The sequence below is a fragment of the Chelonia mydas genome, chromosome 28 (genome assembly GCF_015237465.2).
Source record: "Chelonia mydas isolate rCheMyd1 chromosome 28, rCheMyd1.pri.v2, whole genome shotgun sequence".
Taxonomy (NCBI): Eukaryota; Metazoa; Chordata; order Testudines; family Cheloniidae; genus Chelonia; species Chelonia mydas.
Window position 1 is genome coordinate 4310713 of NC_051268.2, and position 18256 is coordinate 4328968.

At 47.0% G+C, this 18256-nt stretch overlaps 3 protein-coding genes across 27 annotated transcripts in view; 1 reads left to right on the forward strand and 2 right to left on the reverse strand.

Moving 5' to 3' along the window:
- LOC102943236 (zinc finger protein 883) overlaps positions 1 to 18256 on the forward strand; it is a 2438435-nt gene that overhangs the window by 881261 nt on the left and 1538918 nt on the right.
- The window catches only part of LOC114020163 (zinc finger protein 501), a 1907800-nt gene that overhangs the window by 847262 nt on the left and 1042282 nt on the right, over positions 1 to 18256 (reverse strand). The gene's annotated exons all lie outside the window — the stretch shown is intronic.
- LOC119564595 (zinc finger protein 883) overlaps positions 940 to 18256 on the reverse strand; it is a 1467279-nt gene continuing 1449962 nt past the window's right edge. For 13 of the 25 annotated variants that reach the window (XM_043537454.1, XM_043537432.1, XM_043537441.1 and 10 more), the window contains one exon: positions 940 to 5626. In XM_043537454.1, the coding sequence (XP_043393389.1) occupies positions 4374 to 5626 (1253 nt within the window). In that variant the 3' untranslated portion in view covers positions 940 to 4373. Of the gene's footprint in view, positions 5672 to 6033; positions 6148 to 18256 lie in introns of all 25 variants that reach the window. The other 12 variants (XM_043537459.1, XM_037887451.2, XM_043537455.1 and 9 more) reach the window with 3 other exon arrangements.

An 18256-nucleotide genomic window follows, 5' to 3' on the forward strand; every position in this document is an offset into this window, starting at 1 on the left:
AGGTGGTTATACAGTGGATGCAGTGGGGGGGTGGTGGTGTCTGTGCTCTTGTTGGCTTTCCTGCAGCTCCAACAGATGCTTCATCATCTCCATTTGCTTCCCCAAGAGATGCTTCATCATGTCCATTTGCTCCCCCATTAGCCTCAGCATCGCATCCTGCCTCCGCTCTTCATGCTCACTTAAATCTTTCCTAGCCTCTGCCACTGAATACCTCCATGCATTAAGCTGTGCCGTATCAGAGCAGGAGGACTGTATGAGCTTGGAAAACATGTCATCGTGAGTGCATTTTTTTCACCTTCTGATCTGCGATAACCTCAGGGACAGAAATGATAGGGGGAGCGTAGAAACATTCTATGCTCTATGATTCTAGGAGGACTGTATGGTAACCTGTTCTGCTGAGTTCACCAAGCTGACCAGACAGGAAATGAAATTTAAAAGTTCCCAGGGCTTTTCCTGTGTACCTGGCTAGTGCATCGGAGTTCAAAGTACTGTCCAGAGCGGTCACAATGGAGCACTCTAGGATAGCTCCCAAAGGCCAATACCGTCGATTTGTGTCCGCACTACCCCAAATTCGACCCAGCAAGGTTGATTTTACCGCTACTCCCCTTGGTGAGGAGGAATACAGAATTTGATTTTAAGAGCCCTTTAGGTCGACGGAATGGGATTGGTTGTGTGGACGCAGTCATTTTTAAATTGACCTAACACGACTAAATTCGACCTAACCCTGTAGTGTAGACCAGGCCTTAGACTTGCCAACTTTTTGAACCTGTGAATGTTAAGTGACCAAGTGATGAGTTAACAATAATGCTGTTGCACAGGATTTGACTGGAGCTAGAAAACAAAAAGCCCTTAAAGTTGAACTCTTGGGTGAATAGAATGATCTGATTTATATTCAACCTTGGAAGGCAACAGATTGTTACATCAGTCAGAACAGCCTGGTTTGGTTGGTTGGGTTTATTGGTTGGTTGTTTTCCCTGAAAAATTGCAGAGGGTTCAGAGAAGAGCCATAGGAATGATTAAAGGCTTGAGCAGGGAGAGAAGTTTAAAAACAAACCCAGCCTTTCCTGCTCCTACTGGCTGTGGCTGCTGAGGACATTTTCCTTCTCTACTCCAGGGTCTCTCTTCTGCCAGATTCTCAGAAAGTCAGGCCGCCCTGCAGAACATGGCAGAGCAGTTTGGTAATAGGCTGCAGGACTCACCATGTAAGAGTGCAGCTGCTGTATCACCTTGACTGATCATGGGCCAAATCCTGCAGCCCTGGCAGCCCAGCATAACCGCCCACGAATGGCAATGGGAATTGAGCCTTTGTAACTAGCTGCTAGTACCTAAGGTCTCAGATATGAATTGAACTGGTGGCAAACACAGCTTTGAAGGATGTAAGTGAAAGAGAAAAGCTGGCCCTCTGGGGAACTGCTGCAGTCCCATAAACAACAGCTGGAAGGGAGAAGAGGAAAAACTCCCTAAAGTGCTGGGAGCAGCACCGAGAATAGGAAGTTTGTCAGTGAGATCAGTAGCAATAAATACGAAATGAAGGAGTGCTTTCTCCTCTGTGATGCCATGTTTGAATTGTGTTACTTTCTTATGAGACAAAGCTTTAAAATATCCTGGTCTAATTTCAGGATGGGTCTGTAACCATAATTGGTCTCTGTGGGAAGTGGGACTTTCAAAATTCCCAAGGAATTTAAGGGGTGGGGTTCATGGTTGGTCACCTGAGGGCGGTGCAGTAGAGTTCAAACCGATGACCAGAGAGGCGAGAACAGGGATTGTGGGACATCTCCCAGAGGCCAATTGCAGCTCTGTAATCGACCAGGGTGTCTACACTGGCATCGCGGCGCTGTAGCCGCGGGGCAGAAAGCTATAAGCCTCTCGTCGGGGTGGTTTTCGTACAGCACTGCAACTGCGGAGTTTCTGCACAGCAAGTGGCTTGGCAGTGTGTACAACTCAGAAGTTACACTGCAGAAAGCTGCTTTACTGTGCAGAAACTTGCCAGTGAAGACAAGGCCACAGATGGCTTACATAACATAAGAATGCAAGATGGTCATACTGGGTCAGACCAAAGGTCCATCTAGCCCAGTGTGCTACCTGAGAGTGACCAGTGCCAGATGTGTCAGCGGGAATAAACGGAAGAGCCTTGTTGACCTGCAAGGTGTGGGTCTTTCACCCTTACCTTTAACGTCATTGTTGTCTATTCCTACTTATCCTGTCTACCCCCCCCCCGCCCCAAGGTCTCTGGGCAAATCAGGAGTGAACCACTCCTTTGATACAGACGTGTCCCAATCCAGCTGAATTAAGGCAGACTTTGGGCCAAGGTCAGTCTGGAAAAGGCCCGCTTCACCCAGCAGGTTTCTCAAAGTAACAGTTGCTGTGAACCGCATGCAGTGTGTACGTGTGAACATCAACGATACCACACATGAAAGAAACACAAGGCCAGTTCTGAGGGAGTTTCCAGAGCCAGTTCTGAGGGTTAAACAGCTGTACTCAAAAGGAAAAGGGGCCTCAGCACCTATTAAAATAACTGGTTGCAAAAAAACAAAACAAAAATTAAATTAAAAAACCAAACCAAAAAAACAACCCGGAAAAGCTACCATCACACATCCATCACCATTTTAGATTTCGATATCTCCTGCCTAATGTGACATCTTTGCTTTGCGAGAAGGGACCTGGGGAACTCTCTGGCTGCTACCCTCTAACTCAGGAAAAGGTTACACATCTTGCCACAAATAATTTTCCTCTTAAAAGAAGATTTATTTTTAAATTTATCAAAATAAATTCCATTTTAAATAGAAATCATTACAGTCTATACTGGGTCTCTATTCTCATACATGCTATTTCTCTCACATATTCCCCCACTCTAATTCCTTTGGAGTGAGGTTTTAATTTCAGAATTATCAACCATTTCCTATATAGTAGGGGGGCGCAGGGAGAGAACAAGAAGAAAACCTGAATCATAGAATATCAGGGTCAGAAGGGATCTCAGGTGGTCATCTAGTCCAACCCCCTGCTCAAAGCAGGACCAATCCCCAATTAAATCATCCCAGCCAGGGCTTTGTCAAGCCTGAGCTTAAAAACCACAAAGGAAGGGGATTCCACCACCTCCCTAGGTAACACATTCCACTGCTTCACCACCCTCCTAGTGAAAAAGTTTTTCCTAATATCCAACCTAAACCTCCCCCACTGCAACTTGAGACCATTGCTCCTTCTTCTGTCATCTGCTACCATTGAGAACAGTCTAGATCCATCCTCTTTGGAACCCCCTTTCAGGTAGTTGAAAGCAGCTATCAAATCCCCCCTCATTCTTCTCTTCCGCAGACTAAATAATCCCAGTTCCCTCAGTCTCCTCTCATAAGTCATGTGCTCCAGCCCCCTAATAATTTTTGTTGCCCTCCGCTGGACTCTCTCCAATTTTTCCACATCCTTCTTGTAGTGTGGGGCCCAAAACTGGACACAGTACTCCAGATGAGGCCTCACCAATGTCGAATAGAGGGGAACTATCATGTCCCTCGATCTGCTGGCAATGCCCCTACTTATACAGCCCAAAATGCCATTGGCCTTCTTGGCAAGAAGGGTGCATTTTTGACTCACATCCAGCTTCTTGTCCACTGTAATCCCTAGGTCCTTTTCTGCAGAACTGCTGCCTAGCCACTTGGTCCTGAGTCTGTAGCAGTGCAAGGGTTTCTTCCGTCCTAAGTGCAGGACTCTGCACTTGTCCTTGTTGAACCTCATCAGATTTCTTTTGGCCCAATCCTCGAATTTGTCTAGGGCCCTCTGTATCCTATCCCTACCCTGCAGTGTATCTACCACTCCCAGTTTAGTGTCATCTACAAACTTGCTGAGAGTGCAATCCATGCCATCCTCCAGATCATTTATGAAGATATTGAACAAAACTGGCCCCAGGTTTTATCAGTATAATCATGATGCTCAGGGTTTGTTTAGACTAGGAAAAGCAATGGAGTTCAGGTCAGGCCAAGGGGAAAGCTAATGTCAACCGTTGCACCTGGGCTGCATCTGCTCTACAACTATAATTGTCTTTTTACACCAAGATCACTCACTTGAGCAGCCAACGCCATGTACAGTCCTAGTGCATGTAGGGCACAGGCAGTTTTTCCTCAGTGTATCTTGCTGGGATCAAACCTCTCTCCCCCACCTGGAGCTGATGAACATTCCTGGCTGGAGGGACACACTCTCCTACGACTCAAAAGCAAAGGAGTTGATAGAAAAGATCACAGGACTGACCCCAAAAAAGGGTGAGCTGCAAAAGGCAGAAGCAGGCAACTCATCTGGGGGAACTGAGAGACCACGGTGAAGATGGTGCAAAGATCGCTATGTGGGAATTAGCAAATGTGATTTAAAAATAAAAAAATCTTTGGCCAGCCCTAGTCAAGGCATTTATTACAGTTCCCTCTCATGTGGATTTTCTGATGTGTGACAAGCTTTGAATTATAACTAAAGCTTTTCCCGCACTCAGAGCATGTGTAGAGCGTCTCTCCTTTGTGGATTCTCTGATGTGAGATGAGGGTTGAACGATGAATGAAGCGTTTCCCACACTCAGAGCATCCATAAGGTTTCTCACCTGTGTGGATTCTCCTATGTTTGATAAGGTTTGAACTCTGATTGAAGCTCTTCCCACACTCGGAGCATGTGTAGTGTTTCTCTCCTGTGTGGATTCTACAATGTGTGATAAGGTGTGAGTGCTGATTAAAGCTTTTCCCACACTCAGAACATGTGTAGGGTGTCTCTCCTGTGTGGATTCGCTGATGTGTGATAAGGTGTGAGCTCCAATTGAAGCGTTTCCCACACACAGAGCATCCATAAGGTTTCTCACCCGTGTGGATTCTCCTGTGTGTGATAAGGTCAGAGCTCTGATTGAAGCTTTTCCCGCACTCAGAGCACGTGTAGGGCATCTCTCCAGTGTGGATTCTCCTATGTTTGATAAGGTTTGAGCTCTGATTGAAGCTTTTCCCACACTCAGAGCATTTATAGTTTCTCTCTCCTGTGTGGATTCTACAATGTGTGATAAGGTGCGAGTGCTGATTAAAGCTTTTCCCACACTCAGAGCATGTGTAGGGCGTCTCTCCTGTGTGGATTCGCTGATGTGTGATAAGGTGTGAGCTCCGATTGAAGCGTTTCCCACACTCAGAGCATCCATAAGGTTTCTCACCCGTGTGGATTCTCTGATGTGTGATCAGGTCAGAGCTCTGATTGAAGCATTTCCCGCACTCAGAGCACACGTAGGGCGTCTCTCCAGTGTGGATTCTCCAATGTGTGATAAGGGCTAAGCGCTGATTGAAGCTTTTCCCGCACTCAGAGCATGTGTAGGGTCCCTCTCCTCTCTGGAATTTCTGATGTATGAAAAGGTCTGAGCTCCCATTGAAGCTTTTCCCACACTGATGGAATGAGTAGTGTCTCTCTTCAAAGTTGATTCTCTTGCATGTAATAAGGTCTGAGTGGCTCCTCAAGTTTTCCTCTGGCTTGTGCTGACTCTCACAAGCTTTTGCTTTTTCTGGGAGTGCACGACTCCCGGAAACATTCCCTTTGGATCTTCCTGATAATGTCCCACGTGGTTCTACTTGCTCAGCATCTTCCTGCTGGGGTTTCTCCTCCTCATTCTCACTCACCATCCCATCACCTGATGGGAGACAGAGAGAATCCAGACATAGGTCACTCCCTGTGCCAGAGAGAAAGGAAATCTCAGAGAGGGGAATGGAAAAAGGGATGAACAAATGAAAATATGTGCAGGAGAGTTCAAAGCTATCAGGAACTGATTTTCCCCAAACCTTTCCCCAGAGGAGAGAGGAAGGGATCAGTTTTCCTCCAGATCTCACCAGAACACTCAGGGAAAAGCGAGATCAGGGAGGGACCTGCTGCCAGTTGTCAGTCAGGGTAGGTGGGAAGCCATAAGTGACATCTGCCTAATAATTCCACATGTGCAGGGAACAATCCTGAACTTGGAGAGCTCACAAGGTCTTTGTAGGGCATCCCAAATGCTTCCTGTATTCATGGACAGTTTCTGAGTTGGTTTAACCAATTCCCTACCTGTGCAGGCAGCTCTTGAGAGCACTTCTTTGTCAGAGCCCTGGAGGTCTGGGACCCACAGCTCTTCCCCTCGTTCCAGCTGCGAGATGACATCAGGTTTGGAAACTGGAAACCCTGCTCAAGGCAAAGAAAACAAGGGAGGTCAGTAGAATTTGTGGGATACTTGTCACAAGGAATATTCCATGGTTTTAAGCCCAGCTCATTTTTAAGCAGTAACATCCCAAGGCCAGCTTCCTTAGCTCAAAGTGGCAGGAGAGTCGTTGTTATTATAAATCAAAGGACCAACTAACACTGGGTCCCCATTGTGCTAGGCAAAGTACATACACAGAATATTAGATGGCCCATGCCCTGAAGAATTTACAATCTAAATAGACAAGACAGACACAGAATGGGGGAAAGGGTAGAACCCACTGTTACAATGTACAGGTTTCAGAGTAGCAGCCGTGTTAGTCTGTATTCGCAAACAGAAAAGGAGGACTTGTGGCACCTTAGAGACTAACCAATTTATTTCAGCATAAGCTTTCGTGAGCTACAGCTCACTTCATCGGATGCATACTGTGGAAAATGCAGTGAGGATGTTTTATACACACAGACCATGAAAAAATGGGTGTTTATCACTTCAAAAGGTTTTCTCTCCCCCCCACCCCACTCTCATGCTGGTAATAGCTTATCTAAAGTGATCACTCTCCTTACAATGTGTATGATAATCAAGGTGGGCCATTTCCACCTACATGCCTCCAGCTTTCACCCAGACCACACCACATGGTCCATTGTCTACAGCCAAGGAAAAAGACCTAGGGGTGACAGTGGACCCCTAGGAAAAGGACCTAGGGGTGACAGTGGACGAGAAGCTGGATATGAGTCAGCAGTGTGCCCTTGTTGCCAAGAAGGCCAATGGCATTTTGGGATGTATAAGTAGGGGCATAGCGAGCAGATCGAGGGACGTGATCGTTCCCCTCTATTCGACACTGGTGAGGCCTCATCTGGAGTACTGTGTCCAGTTTTGGGCCCCACACTACAAGAAGGATGTGGATAAATTGGAAAGAGTCCAGCGAAGGGCAACAAAAATGATTAGGGGTCTAGAGCACATGACTTATGAGGAGAGGCTGAGGGAGCTGGGATTGTTTAGTCTGCAGAAGAGAAGAATGAGGGGGGATTTGATAGCTGCTTTCAACTACCTGAAAGGGGGTTCCAAAGAGGATGGCTCTAGACTGTTCTCAATGGTAGCAGATAACAGAACGAGGAGTAATGGTCTCAAGTTGCAATGGGGGAGGTTTAGATTGGATATTAGGAAAAACTTTTTCACTAAGAGGGTGGTGAAACACTGGAATGCGTTACCTAGGGAGGTGGTAGAATCTCTTTCCTTACAGGTTTTTAAGGTCAGGCTTGACAAAGCCCTGGCTGGGATGATTTAACTGGGACTTGGTCCTGCTTTGAGCAGGGGGTTGGACTAGATGACCTTCTGGGGTCCCTTCCAACCCTGATATTCTATGATTCTATGAAGTCTTCCAACTACAATACCCACCTGCTGAAGTGAAGAAACAGATTGACAGAGCCAGAAGAGCACCCAGAAGTCACCTACTACAGGACAGGCCTAACAAAGAAAATAACAGAACGCCACTAGCCGTCACCTTCAGCCCCCAACTAAAACCTCTCCAACGCATTATCAAGGATCTACAACCTATCCTGAAGGACGACCCATCACTCTCACAAATCTTGGGAGACAGGCCAGTCCTTGCCTACAGACAGCCCCCCAACCTGAAGCAAATACTCACCAGCAACTACATACCACACAACAGAACCACTAACCCAGGAACCTATCCTTGCAACAAAGCCTGTTGCCAACTGTGCCCACATATCTATTCAGGGGACACCATCACAGGGCCTAATCACATCAGCCACATGATCAGAGGCTCATTCACCTGCACATCTACCAATGTGATATATGCCATCATGTGCCAGCAATGCCCCTCTGCCATGTACATTGGTCAAACTGGACAGTCTCTACGTAAAAGAATAAATGGACACAAATCAGATGTCAAGAATTAACACATTCATAAACCTGTTGGAGAACACTTCAAACTCTCTGGCCACATGATTACAGACATGAAAGTTGCGATATTACAACAGAAAAACTTCAAAACCAGAGTCTAGCGAGAGACTGCTGAATTGGAATTCATTTGCAAATTGGATACAATTAACTTAGGCTTGAATAGAGACTGGGAGTGGTTAAGTCATTATGCAAGGTAACCTATTTCCCCTTGTTTTTCCCTCCCCCTCCCCCCCCCCCCGTTCCTCAGACGTTCTTGTTAAACTCTGGATTTGTGCTGGAAATGGCCCACCTTGATTATCGTACACATTGTAAGGAGAGTGATCACTTTAGATAAGCTATTACCAGCAGGAGAGTGGGGTGGGGGGGACAGAAAACCTTTTGAAGTGATAAACACCCATTTTTTCATGGTCTGTGTGTATAAAACATCCTCACTGCATTTTCCACTGTATGCATCCGATGAAGTGAGCTGTAGCTCACGAAAGCTTATGCTCAAATAAATTGGTTGGTCTCTAAGGTGCCACAAGTACTCCTTTTCTTTTTGTTAGAATGTAGATACTCAGGCCTGCCTGTAAAGATTATACTTTAAGAACTTAGGTGTATTTTTATCACTTAGCTAGTTATAAAGGTATAAAAACAAACAAAATCACAGTCCGCCTGCGTATGGGCCTTCTCTCACTAGCATAGTCTGACACCTTGTTCTTAGGCTAAGGCCTTTGGCTAAGCAGCAGGGGCAGCCATAAGATGGGAAGTGTACGGTAACATCGTCATATCCCAAAGCAGTTACACTGAATAAGGTGGTATTGGGCTGTTAGGAAGATGATCCTGTCCTGATAGTGCCCATCACCACCAGATAAAGAAACAGATCTTAAGATGGTTAAAGAAAACTTAGTTTGATAGTATCCTGTCTGGCAAGATATCGCTTCTCAATGGTTCATAGAATCATAGAATATCAGGGTTGGAAGGGACCTCAGGACATCATCTAGTCCAACCCCCTGCTCAAAGCAGGACCAATCCACAACTAAGTCATCCCAGCCAGGGCTTTGTCAAGCCTGACCTTAAAAATATATAAGGAAGGAGATTCCACCACCTCCCTAGGTAACACAATCCAGTCTTTCACCACCCTCCTCGTGAAAAAGTTTTTCCTAAAATCCAACCTAAACCTCCCCCATTGCAACTTGAGACCATTATTCCTTGTACTGTCATCAGCTACCACTGAGAACAGTCTAGATCCATCCTCTTTGGAACCCCCTTTCAGGTAGTTGAAAGCAGCTATCAAATCCCCCATCATTCTTCTCTTCCACAGACTAACCAATCCTAGTTCCCTCAGCCTCTCCTCATAACTCATGTGTTCCAGTCCCCTAATCATTTTTGTTGCCCTCCGCTGGACTCTCTCCAATTTTTCCACATCCTTCTTGTAGTGTGGGGCCCAAAACTGGACACAGTACTCCAGATGAGGCCTCAACAATGTGGAATAGAGGGGAACGATCACGTCCCTCGATCTGCTGGAAATGCCCCTACAATTACATCCCAAAATGCCATTGGCCTTCTTGGCAACAAGGGCACACTGTTGACTCATATCCAGCTTCTTGTCCACTGTCACCCCTAGGTCCTTTTCTGCAGAACTGCTGCCGAGCCATTCGGTCCCTAGTCTGTAGCGGTGCATGGGATTCTTCCGTTCTAAGTGCAGGACTCTGCACTTGTCCTTGTTGAACCTCATCAGATTTCTTTTGTCCCAATCCTCTAATTTGTCTAGGGCCCTCTGTATCCTACCCCTACCCTCCAGCGTATCTACCTCTCCTCCCAATGTAGTGTCATCTGCAGACTTGCTGAGGGTGCAATCCACACCATCCTCCAGATCGTTAATGAAGATATTGAACAAAACCGGCCCCAGGACCGACCCTTGGGGCACTCCACTTGATACCAGCTGCCAACTAGACATGGAGCCATTGATCACTACCCGTTGACTCCGACAATCTAGCCAACTTTCTATCCACCTTATACTCCATTCATCCAGCCCGCCCATACTTCTTGTATGGATTGTGTTTGTGAAACCCGCATTTCTGTATTGTTTTATCTTTACGGCCCCCACTTTTTTATTGTTAATTTGTCTGGTTCTCTAATTGTTTCTGTCTGCTGTATAATTAATTTTGCTAGGTGTAAGTGAATTAGGGTAGTGGGATATAATTGGTTAGAGAATTATGTTACCGTATGTTAGGATTGGTTAGTTAAATTTCAATAAAATGATTGGTTAAGGTATAGTTGAGAATATTATTATATAAACTGGGGTCAAACAGGAAGTGGAGGGGAAACTGGAATCATGCTTACTAAGGATGGGGGGGAACGGGAATGGGGAACAGGGACACAGGCAAGGGGGACACATAGCTAGGAAGGAAGATGTGGGGTAAATGATCTGCAGTGTCACAGCTGGGAATAGAACACCGGGGAACAGACTATATTGGAGTATAGAGAGAAGCCCGACTGGTGTGAAGAGCTTCGGAATATGCTTGCTTGGAAATTAACCCCAATAAACATCGCATTGTCTGCGCTTCAGATTTCTGGTCTTTTGCTGTTTCCTGTCTGTGTGACAAGAACCAGGAAAGTGGGACAGTGAAGGGAAATCCCTCTAACAAAATTGACATGACCTGATAACCAAGAGGTAAGCTTTTAAGGAAGGTTTTAGTACACTTTGGAAACGATCAGGGATTCCCATGAGGACTGATGAGGGGGCGATGGTAAATACGCATTTAGATCCTTTGCTTGTTTTATATCTTTTCCCCATAAGGCACAATATCATGGATCCATAGGATCTGTGCAATGCCCAGGATTTTAAAACAGTCCTTGGGAGGTGCCCCTTGAGTGCGCTAGACCCCCAAGGGGTCCCACTCTTCCACAAGGATAGGCCATGTAGCTTCACCACCTGAGACTGAGCCTCTGGCTTCAACACTCCTATTTCAACCTGTGAGCTCTGCCAGCAGGCCCAGCTCAACTACACTCCTCTTCAGAGACCGTTCCTCATTCATGCTTCAATGCACCTCACAGCATTAGAAATTGTCCTTAGATGAGGACAGAGAAGCAGAGACGACAATATAGTCCAGAATGGCCAAGGCCCTTGAGCCATGCTGCTGCTGAAAACAGTTTGGTTTCCTTTCAATGTGCCTGTCCATTTGTCTTCGCTTCAGTAGAGCTCCCTGCATCTGCGAGCCCAGTTCTTCCTGTTCCCCAAAACACAACGAGTCCATGTTTGCTTCACTCAGCCAAGCGGAGATCCTCCCATGGACATGTGACAATTACTCCCTTGCCTCTGTCAGGTATTCCACTGATGTAGGTTGGTCCCAGCCCATCCTTAATGACCCATTCATATCACCCATGACAGCTAAGTGACAAAACACCTCATGTCTCCTGCTCTGTCTAATCATAGCAATACCAATCACAGAGGGAAACTGAGGTGTGTATTGGCATCATACAAGTATTACCAAAATTCCCACCTCTATCACACACACACTGCTCACAGCCCTTGGAGAGAAACCAAAGCACAGGAACAGGATGTTAGTCCAGTGAACACAGTGGAGGACAAGTTGCAATCCTCAAACCCTGGTCAAAAAGGAGATGCATGTGGGCCCCTACCCATAGAGGGGCTGGCTAGAGTCCTGATACTGGAGAGGGCATTCCTTGAGCAGAGCATGGAGGCAGGTCAAAGGCTTACCTACCCCAAAACTGTGACATCGCAAAAGCACATTTTGGGGAATGAGGAAATCTAGTGACTCATTTTAATGGGAGGGAGATGTGTAATGTAGAAAAGGCTAGGGAATTAAACACTAAAATTCAGGAGCAACAGCCTCTAATTCTTCCGGAAAAGGAGAATGTAAGAAACTAGAACTGGGCCACACAACCTCAGGAGGGAGAGGCTCAGGGATCCAAGGAGCCTGGAGGAAAGACAGCTTGTGGCTACTGCAGATGGGGAGAGGAGGACAAGGCTCTCCCCAAATTCACTTCTGTTGACCCCGACCTGATTTTATGATCTATGACCCAGTCTCAGGTCTTGTGGGTAATTTAATACCTTTTATACCTCGCTAGAGGTAAAATGTCATTATCAGAATATTGCTTATTAGCTTGGAACATGCATGGAGGAGCAAGGAGGTGAACATAAATAAATGGGTTATTAAGCTTACTACAGTTAAGGGCCTGTTATATTAGGTTGAGGCTTTGGGGGAGTAGTTATATTAAAGTCTGGGATTTACCTGAATAGGCCTAAGGAGAGAATCCCAGGTCAGATACTTTGCACCCTCATTTTGAGAGACTAACGAGTAACCACAAACAGGTGCAATAAGCCACAGGATTCTGAAAGAAGGAAGTTTGGGGCGGGCTTTAGCAATTAGGTTGCTATGCAGTATCTCAGCAGTAGGACCACATTCGTATATTGGAATTATTAATAAATAAGTGATTTAAATCACGAGTATTAATGCTCGATACTTAATGATGGACTTCCCAAAGGCCACATATGGGTTGGGGCAGCTATTGACATTATTGTAACCAGAGTGAAGGAGCAGATATGGTATATAGCTGTACTATTACCATTAGGAAGCGGATAAAATACCTCTCCTAGTAACCATTTTTTCATTTTGTCAGGTCCCAAAGACAGTGTAAACTGAATCAGGACCTCCCTTCTGATGGGCTCCCTTGCCCATCGATCTTTGTTTCCAATGGTGTCCATAACTTGCAAGTATGCAGAGTGCAAGATCCTCTTTACTATACTTATCTTAGTCTAACTGTTACGTGCATTGATCCTGGCCTATGATGTCAATTATAGCTGTCTGTATTAAATCTAGTTGCGTGTCTTTCACCAAATTTCATCTTCTCAATTAACTTTGAGTAGCCAGGTACAGGGGCAAGTTGTACCCCAATACATAATCTCATAGGTGTAAAAATTTTTCAGGTTACACTACCACCCTGAGACGACATCAATGTGTCCATTTGTGCTGGGTAGTGGCCCTGCTATGGGAGGGAGGAATGAAGCAAGGACTCAGGATCGATGGCCAGGGTCGCCGTGCATAGAGATGGGGAGGTTATATGGGGAGGGTGGTAATGAGTGGGAGAGGGAGGCCAAGGGCTGCATTAAGGAGGTTGTCTAAGGGCTGCATTAAGGAGGCTGTGTTGGTGAGTATCTGAGTGTTTGTTGTGGGGACAGTTTGGCAGTTTGACCATGTGCTTGAGTGGTGGTTTGAAAAGTGTGAATAGGGACTGCTTTGTTCCAGGTGAGCCTTGAGTGGGCCTGACTGTATAAAAGCCAGTCAGCAGCGAACAACTGAGCAGAGAACAGCAGAGCGGCTAACAGAGGGAGTTCGCCTGGGAGTTCGCCCGGGGAGAGCCCCCTGAGACTTACATCTTGCTGGCTTCTTTGAGTAGTTACTACAACTCCTGAGTGAACTCGTAGAAGGAAGGGAATATGGATGGGGGGCATTCAGCTGTTGTGACCTGCACTGGATGTGCCATGTTTGTCTTTCTTCCACAGGACAGAAGCGACTTTGTCTGTACAAAGTGCAAGCTGGTCTCCATTTCAAGGTCTGGAACAACAGGTATCGACCCTGAGTTGCATAAGAGAAACTGAAGATTTCCTGGACAGACGTCAGGATATGCTTCTATGGACACAATGTTCTGAAGATTCAGAGCAGGCTGCATTGCAGGGACAGGAGGACGGTGAAGCAACTTGGCAGCTTGCGACCTCCAGAAGAAGAAAGGGGAGCGTCCATGTACCAACAATGCAGATACAGGTAAGTAACCGTTTTCATGTTCTCTCCACAGGTACTAATGCGGAGAATGGACTAGATGATACATCTGAGGGAAGGGAACAGAAGGAGACTCCGCCGATTGGAAGGCATGAGATACATTGTCCTAGGGTTGGGGGTTCCACGACCACCGCTCCCAAGAGAAGGAGGTGGGTGGTGGTGGTTGGGGACTCTCTCCTCAGGGGGACTGAGTCAGCTCCCAGACTACTGCACTGGGCAGCACAGCATGGGGAGGAGGTGACCAGCCCTCTGTGAAGGAAGAAGTGGTTTGGGACTATTTAGAAAAACTGGACGTGCACAAGTCCATGGGGCCGGATGCGTTGCATCCGAGAGTGCTAAAAGAATTGGCAGATGTGATTGCAGAGCCATTGGCCATTACCTTTGAAAACCCATGGAGATCGGGGGAAGTCCCGGAAGACTGGAAAAGGCTAATATAGTACCAATCTTTAAAAAAGGGAAGGAGGATCCTGGGAACTACAGGCCAGTCAGCCTCACCTCAGTCCCCGGAAAAATCATGGAGCAGGTCCTCAGGGAATCCATTCTGAAGCGCTTAGAGGAGAGGAAAGTGATCAGGAACAGTCAGCATGGATTCACCAAGGGCAAGTCATGCCTGACTAATCTAATTGCCTTCTATGATGAGATAACTGGTTCTGTGGATGAAGGGAAAGCAGTGGATGTGTTATTCCTTGACTTTAGCAAACCTTTTGACACGGTCTCCCACAGTATTCTTGTCAGCAAGTTAAAGAAGTATGGGCTGGATGGATGCACTACAAGGTGGGTAGAAAGTTGGCTAGATTGTCGGGCTCAACGGGTAGTAATCAATGGATACATGTCTAGTTGGCAGCCAGTATCTAGCGGAGTGCCCCAAGGGTCGGTCCTGGGGCCGGTTTTGTTCAATATCTTCATTAATGATCTGAAGGATGATGTGGATTGCACCCTCAGTAAGTTTGCGGATGACGCTAAACTGGGAGGAGTGGGAGATACGCTGGAGGGTAGGGATAGGATACAGAGGACCCTAGACAAATTGAAGGATTGGGCCAAAAGAAATCTGAGGAGGTTCAACAAGGACAAGTGCAGAGTCCTGCACTTAGGACGGAAGAATCCCATGCACCACTACAGACTAGGGACCGAATGGCTCGGCAGGAGTTCTGCAGAGAAGGACCTAGGGGTGACAGTGGACGAAAAGCTGGATATGAGTCAACAGTGCGCCATTGTTGCCAAGAAGGCTAATGGCATTTTGGGGTGTATAAGTAGGGGCATTGCCAGCAGATCGAGGGACGTGATCGTTCCCCTCTATTCGACATTGGTGAGGCCTCATCTGGAGTACTGTGTCCAGTTTTGGGCCCCACACTACAAGAAGGATGTGGAGAAATTGGAGAGAGTCCAGCGAAGGGCAACAAAAATGATTAGGGGTCTGGTACACATGACTTATAAGGAGAGGCTGAGGGAACTGGATTGTTTAGTCTACGGAAGAGAAGAATGAGGGGGGATTTGATAGCTGCTTTTAACTACCTGAAAGGTGGATCCAAAGAGGATGGATCTAGACTATTCTCAGTGATAGCAGATGACAGGACAAGGAGTAATGGTCTCAAGTTGCAGTGGGGGAGATTTAGGTTGGATATTAGGAAAAACTTTTTCACTAGGAGGGTGATGAAACACTGGAATGCGTTACCTAGGGAGGTGGTGGAATCCCCTTCCTTAGAAGCTTTTAAGGTCAGGCTTGACAAAGCCCTGGCTGAGATGATTTAGTTGGGATTGGTCCTGCTCTGGGCAGGGGGTTGCACTAGATGACCTCCAGAGGTCCCTTCCAACTGTGATATTCTATGATTCTATGATCTATCTGCCGCCCCGACCGGGAAAACCGAGAAGTCTGCTGCTTGCCAAGAGCTAGGATTCACAATCGGATGGAGAGACTGCCGAGACTCATGAAGCCCTCGGATCGCTACCCCTTCCTGCTTCTCCACGTGGGCACCAACGATACTGCCAAGAATGACCTTGAGCAGATCACTGCGGACTACGTGGCTCTGGGAAGAAGGATAAAGGAGTTTGAGGTGCAAGTGGTCTTCTTGTCCAACCTCCCCGTGGAAGGAAAAGGCCTGGGTAGAGACCGTCGAATCGTGGAAGTCAACGAATGGCTACGCAGGTAGTGTCGGAGAGAAGGCTTTGGATTCTTTGACCGTGGGATGGTGTTCCAAGAAGGAGGAGTGCTAGGCAGAGATGGGCTCCACCTAACGAAGAGAGGGAAGAGCATCTTCGCAAGCAGGCTGGCTAACCTAGTGAGGAGGGCTTTAAACTAGGTTCACCGGGGGAAAGAGACCAAAGCCCTGAGGTAAGTGGCGAAGTGGGATACCGGGAGGAAGCACGAGCAGGAGTGCGCGAGAGGGCAGGGGTCCTGCCTCATACTGAGAAAGAGGGACAATCAGCGAGTTATCTCAAGTGCCTATACACAAATGCAAGAAGCCTGGGAAACAAGCAGGGAGAACTGGAAGTCCTGGCACAGTCAAGGTATTATGATGTGATTGGAATAACAGAGACTTGGTGGGATAACTCACATGACTGGAGTACTGTCATGGATGGATATAAACTGTTCAGGAAGGACAGGCAGGGCAGAAAAGGTGGGGGTGTTGCACTGTATGTAAGGGAGCAGTATGACTGCTCAGGACTCAAGTATGAAACTGCAGAAAAACCTGAGAGTCTCTGGATTAAGTTTAGAAGTGTGAGCAACAAGGGTGATGTCATGGTGGGAGTCTGCTATAGACCACCGGACCAGGGGGATGAGGTGGACAAGGCTTTCTTCCGGCAACTCACTGAAGTTACTAGATTGCAGGCCCTGGTTCTCATGGGAGACTTCAATCACCCTGATATCTGCTGGGAGAGCAATACAGCGATGCACAGAAAATCCAGGAAGTTTTTGGAAAGTGTAGGGGACAATTTCCTGGTGCAAGTGCTGGAGGAACCAACTAAGGGCAGAGCTCTTCTTGACCTGCTGCTCACAAACCGGGAAGAATTAGTAGGGGAAGCTAAAGTGGATGGGAACCTGGGAGGCACTGACCATGAGATGGTCGAGTTCAGGATCCTGACACAGGGAAGAAAGGAGAGCAGCAGAATACGGACCCTGGACTTCAGAAAGGCAGACTTTGACTCCCTCAGGGAACTGATGGGCAGGATCCCCGGGGAGAACAACATGAGGGGGAAAGGAGTCCAGGAGAGCTGGCTGTATTTGAAAGAATCCTTATTGAGGTTACAGGGACAAACCATCCCGATGTGTGGAAAGAATAGTAAATATGGCAGGCGACCAGCTTGGCTTAACAGTGAAATCCTTGCTGATCTTGAACACAAAAAAGAAGCTTACAAGAAGTGGAAGATTGGACAAATGACCAGGGATGAGTATAAAAATATTGCTCGGGGATGCAGGAGTGAAATCAGGAAGGCGAAATCACACCTGGAGTTGCAGCTAGCAAGAGATGTTAAGAGTAACAAGAAGGGTTTCTTCAGGTATGTTAGCAACAAGAAGAAAGTCAAGGAAAGCATGGGCCGTTACTGAATGAGGGAGGCAACCTAGTGACAGAGGATGTGGAAAAAGCTAATGTACTCAATGCTTTTTTTGCCTCTGTCTTCACGAACCAGGTCAGCTCCCAGACTACTGCACTGGGCAGCACAGCATGGCGAGGAGGTGACCAGTCCTCTGTGGAGAAAGAAGTGGTTCGGGACTATTTAGAAAAGCTGGATGAGCACAAGTCCATGGGGCCGGACGAGTTGCATCCGAGAGTACTAAAGGAGTTGGCGGATGTGATTGCAGAGCCATTGGCCATTATCTTTGAAAACTCATGGCGATCAGGGGAAGTCCTGGACAACTGGAAAAAGGCTAATGTAGTGCCAATCTTTACAAAAGGGAAGGAGGAGGATCCTGGGAACTACAGGCCAGTCAGCCTCACCTCAGTCCCTGGAAAAATCATGGAGCAGGTCCTCAGGGAATCCATTCTGAAGCACTTAGACGAAAGGAAAGTGATCAGGAACAGTCAGCATGGATTCACCAAAGGCAAGTCATGCCTGACTAATCTAATTGCCTTCTATGACGAGATAACTGGCTCTGTGGGTGAGGGGAAAGCAGTGGACGTGTTGTTCCTTGACTTTAGCAAAGCTTTTGACACGGTCTCACACAGTACTCTTTCCAGTAAGTTAAAGAAGTTTGGGCTGGATGAATGGACTATAACGTGGATAGTAAGTTGGCTAGATTGTCGGGCTCAACGGGTAGTGATCAATGGCTCCATGTCTAGTTGGCAGCCGGTATCAAGTGGAGTGCCCGACGGGTCGGTCCTGGGGCCGGTTTTGTTCAATATCTTCATAAATGATCTGGAGGATGGTGTGGATTGCACCCTCAGCAAGT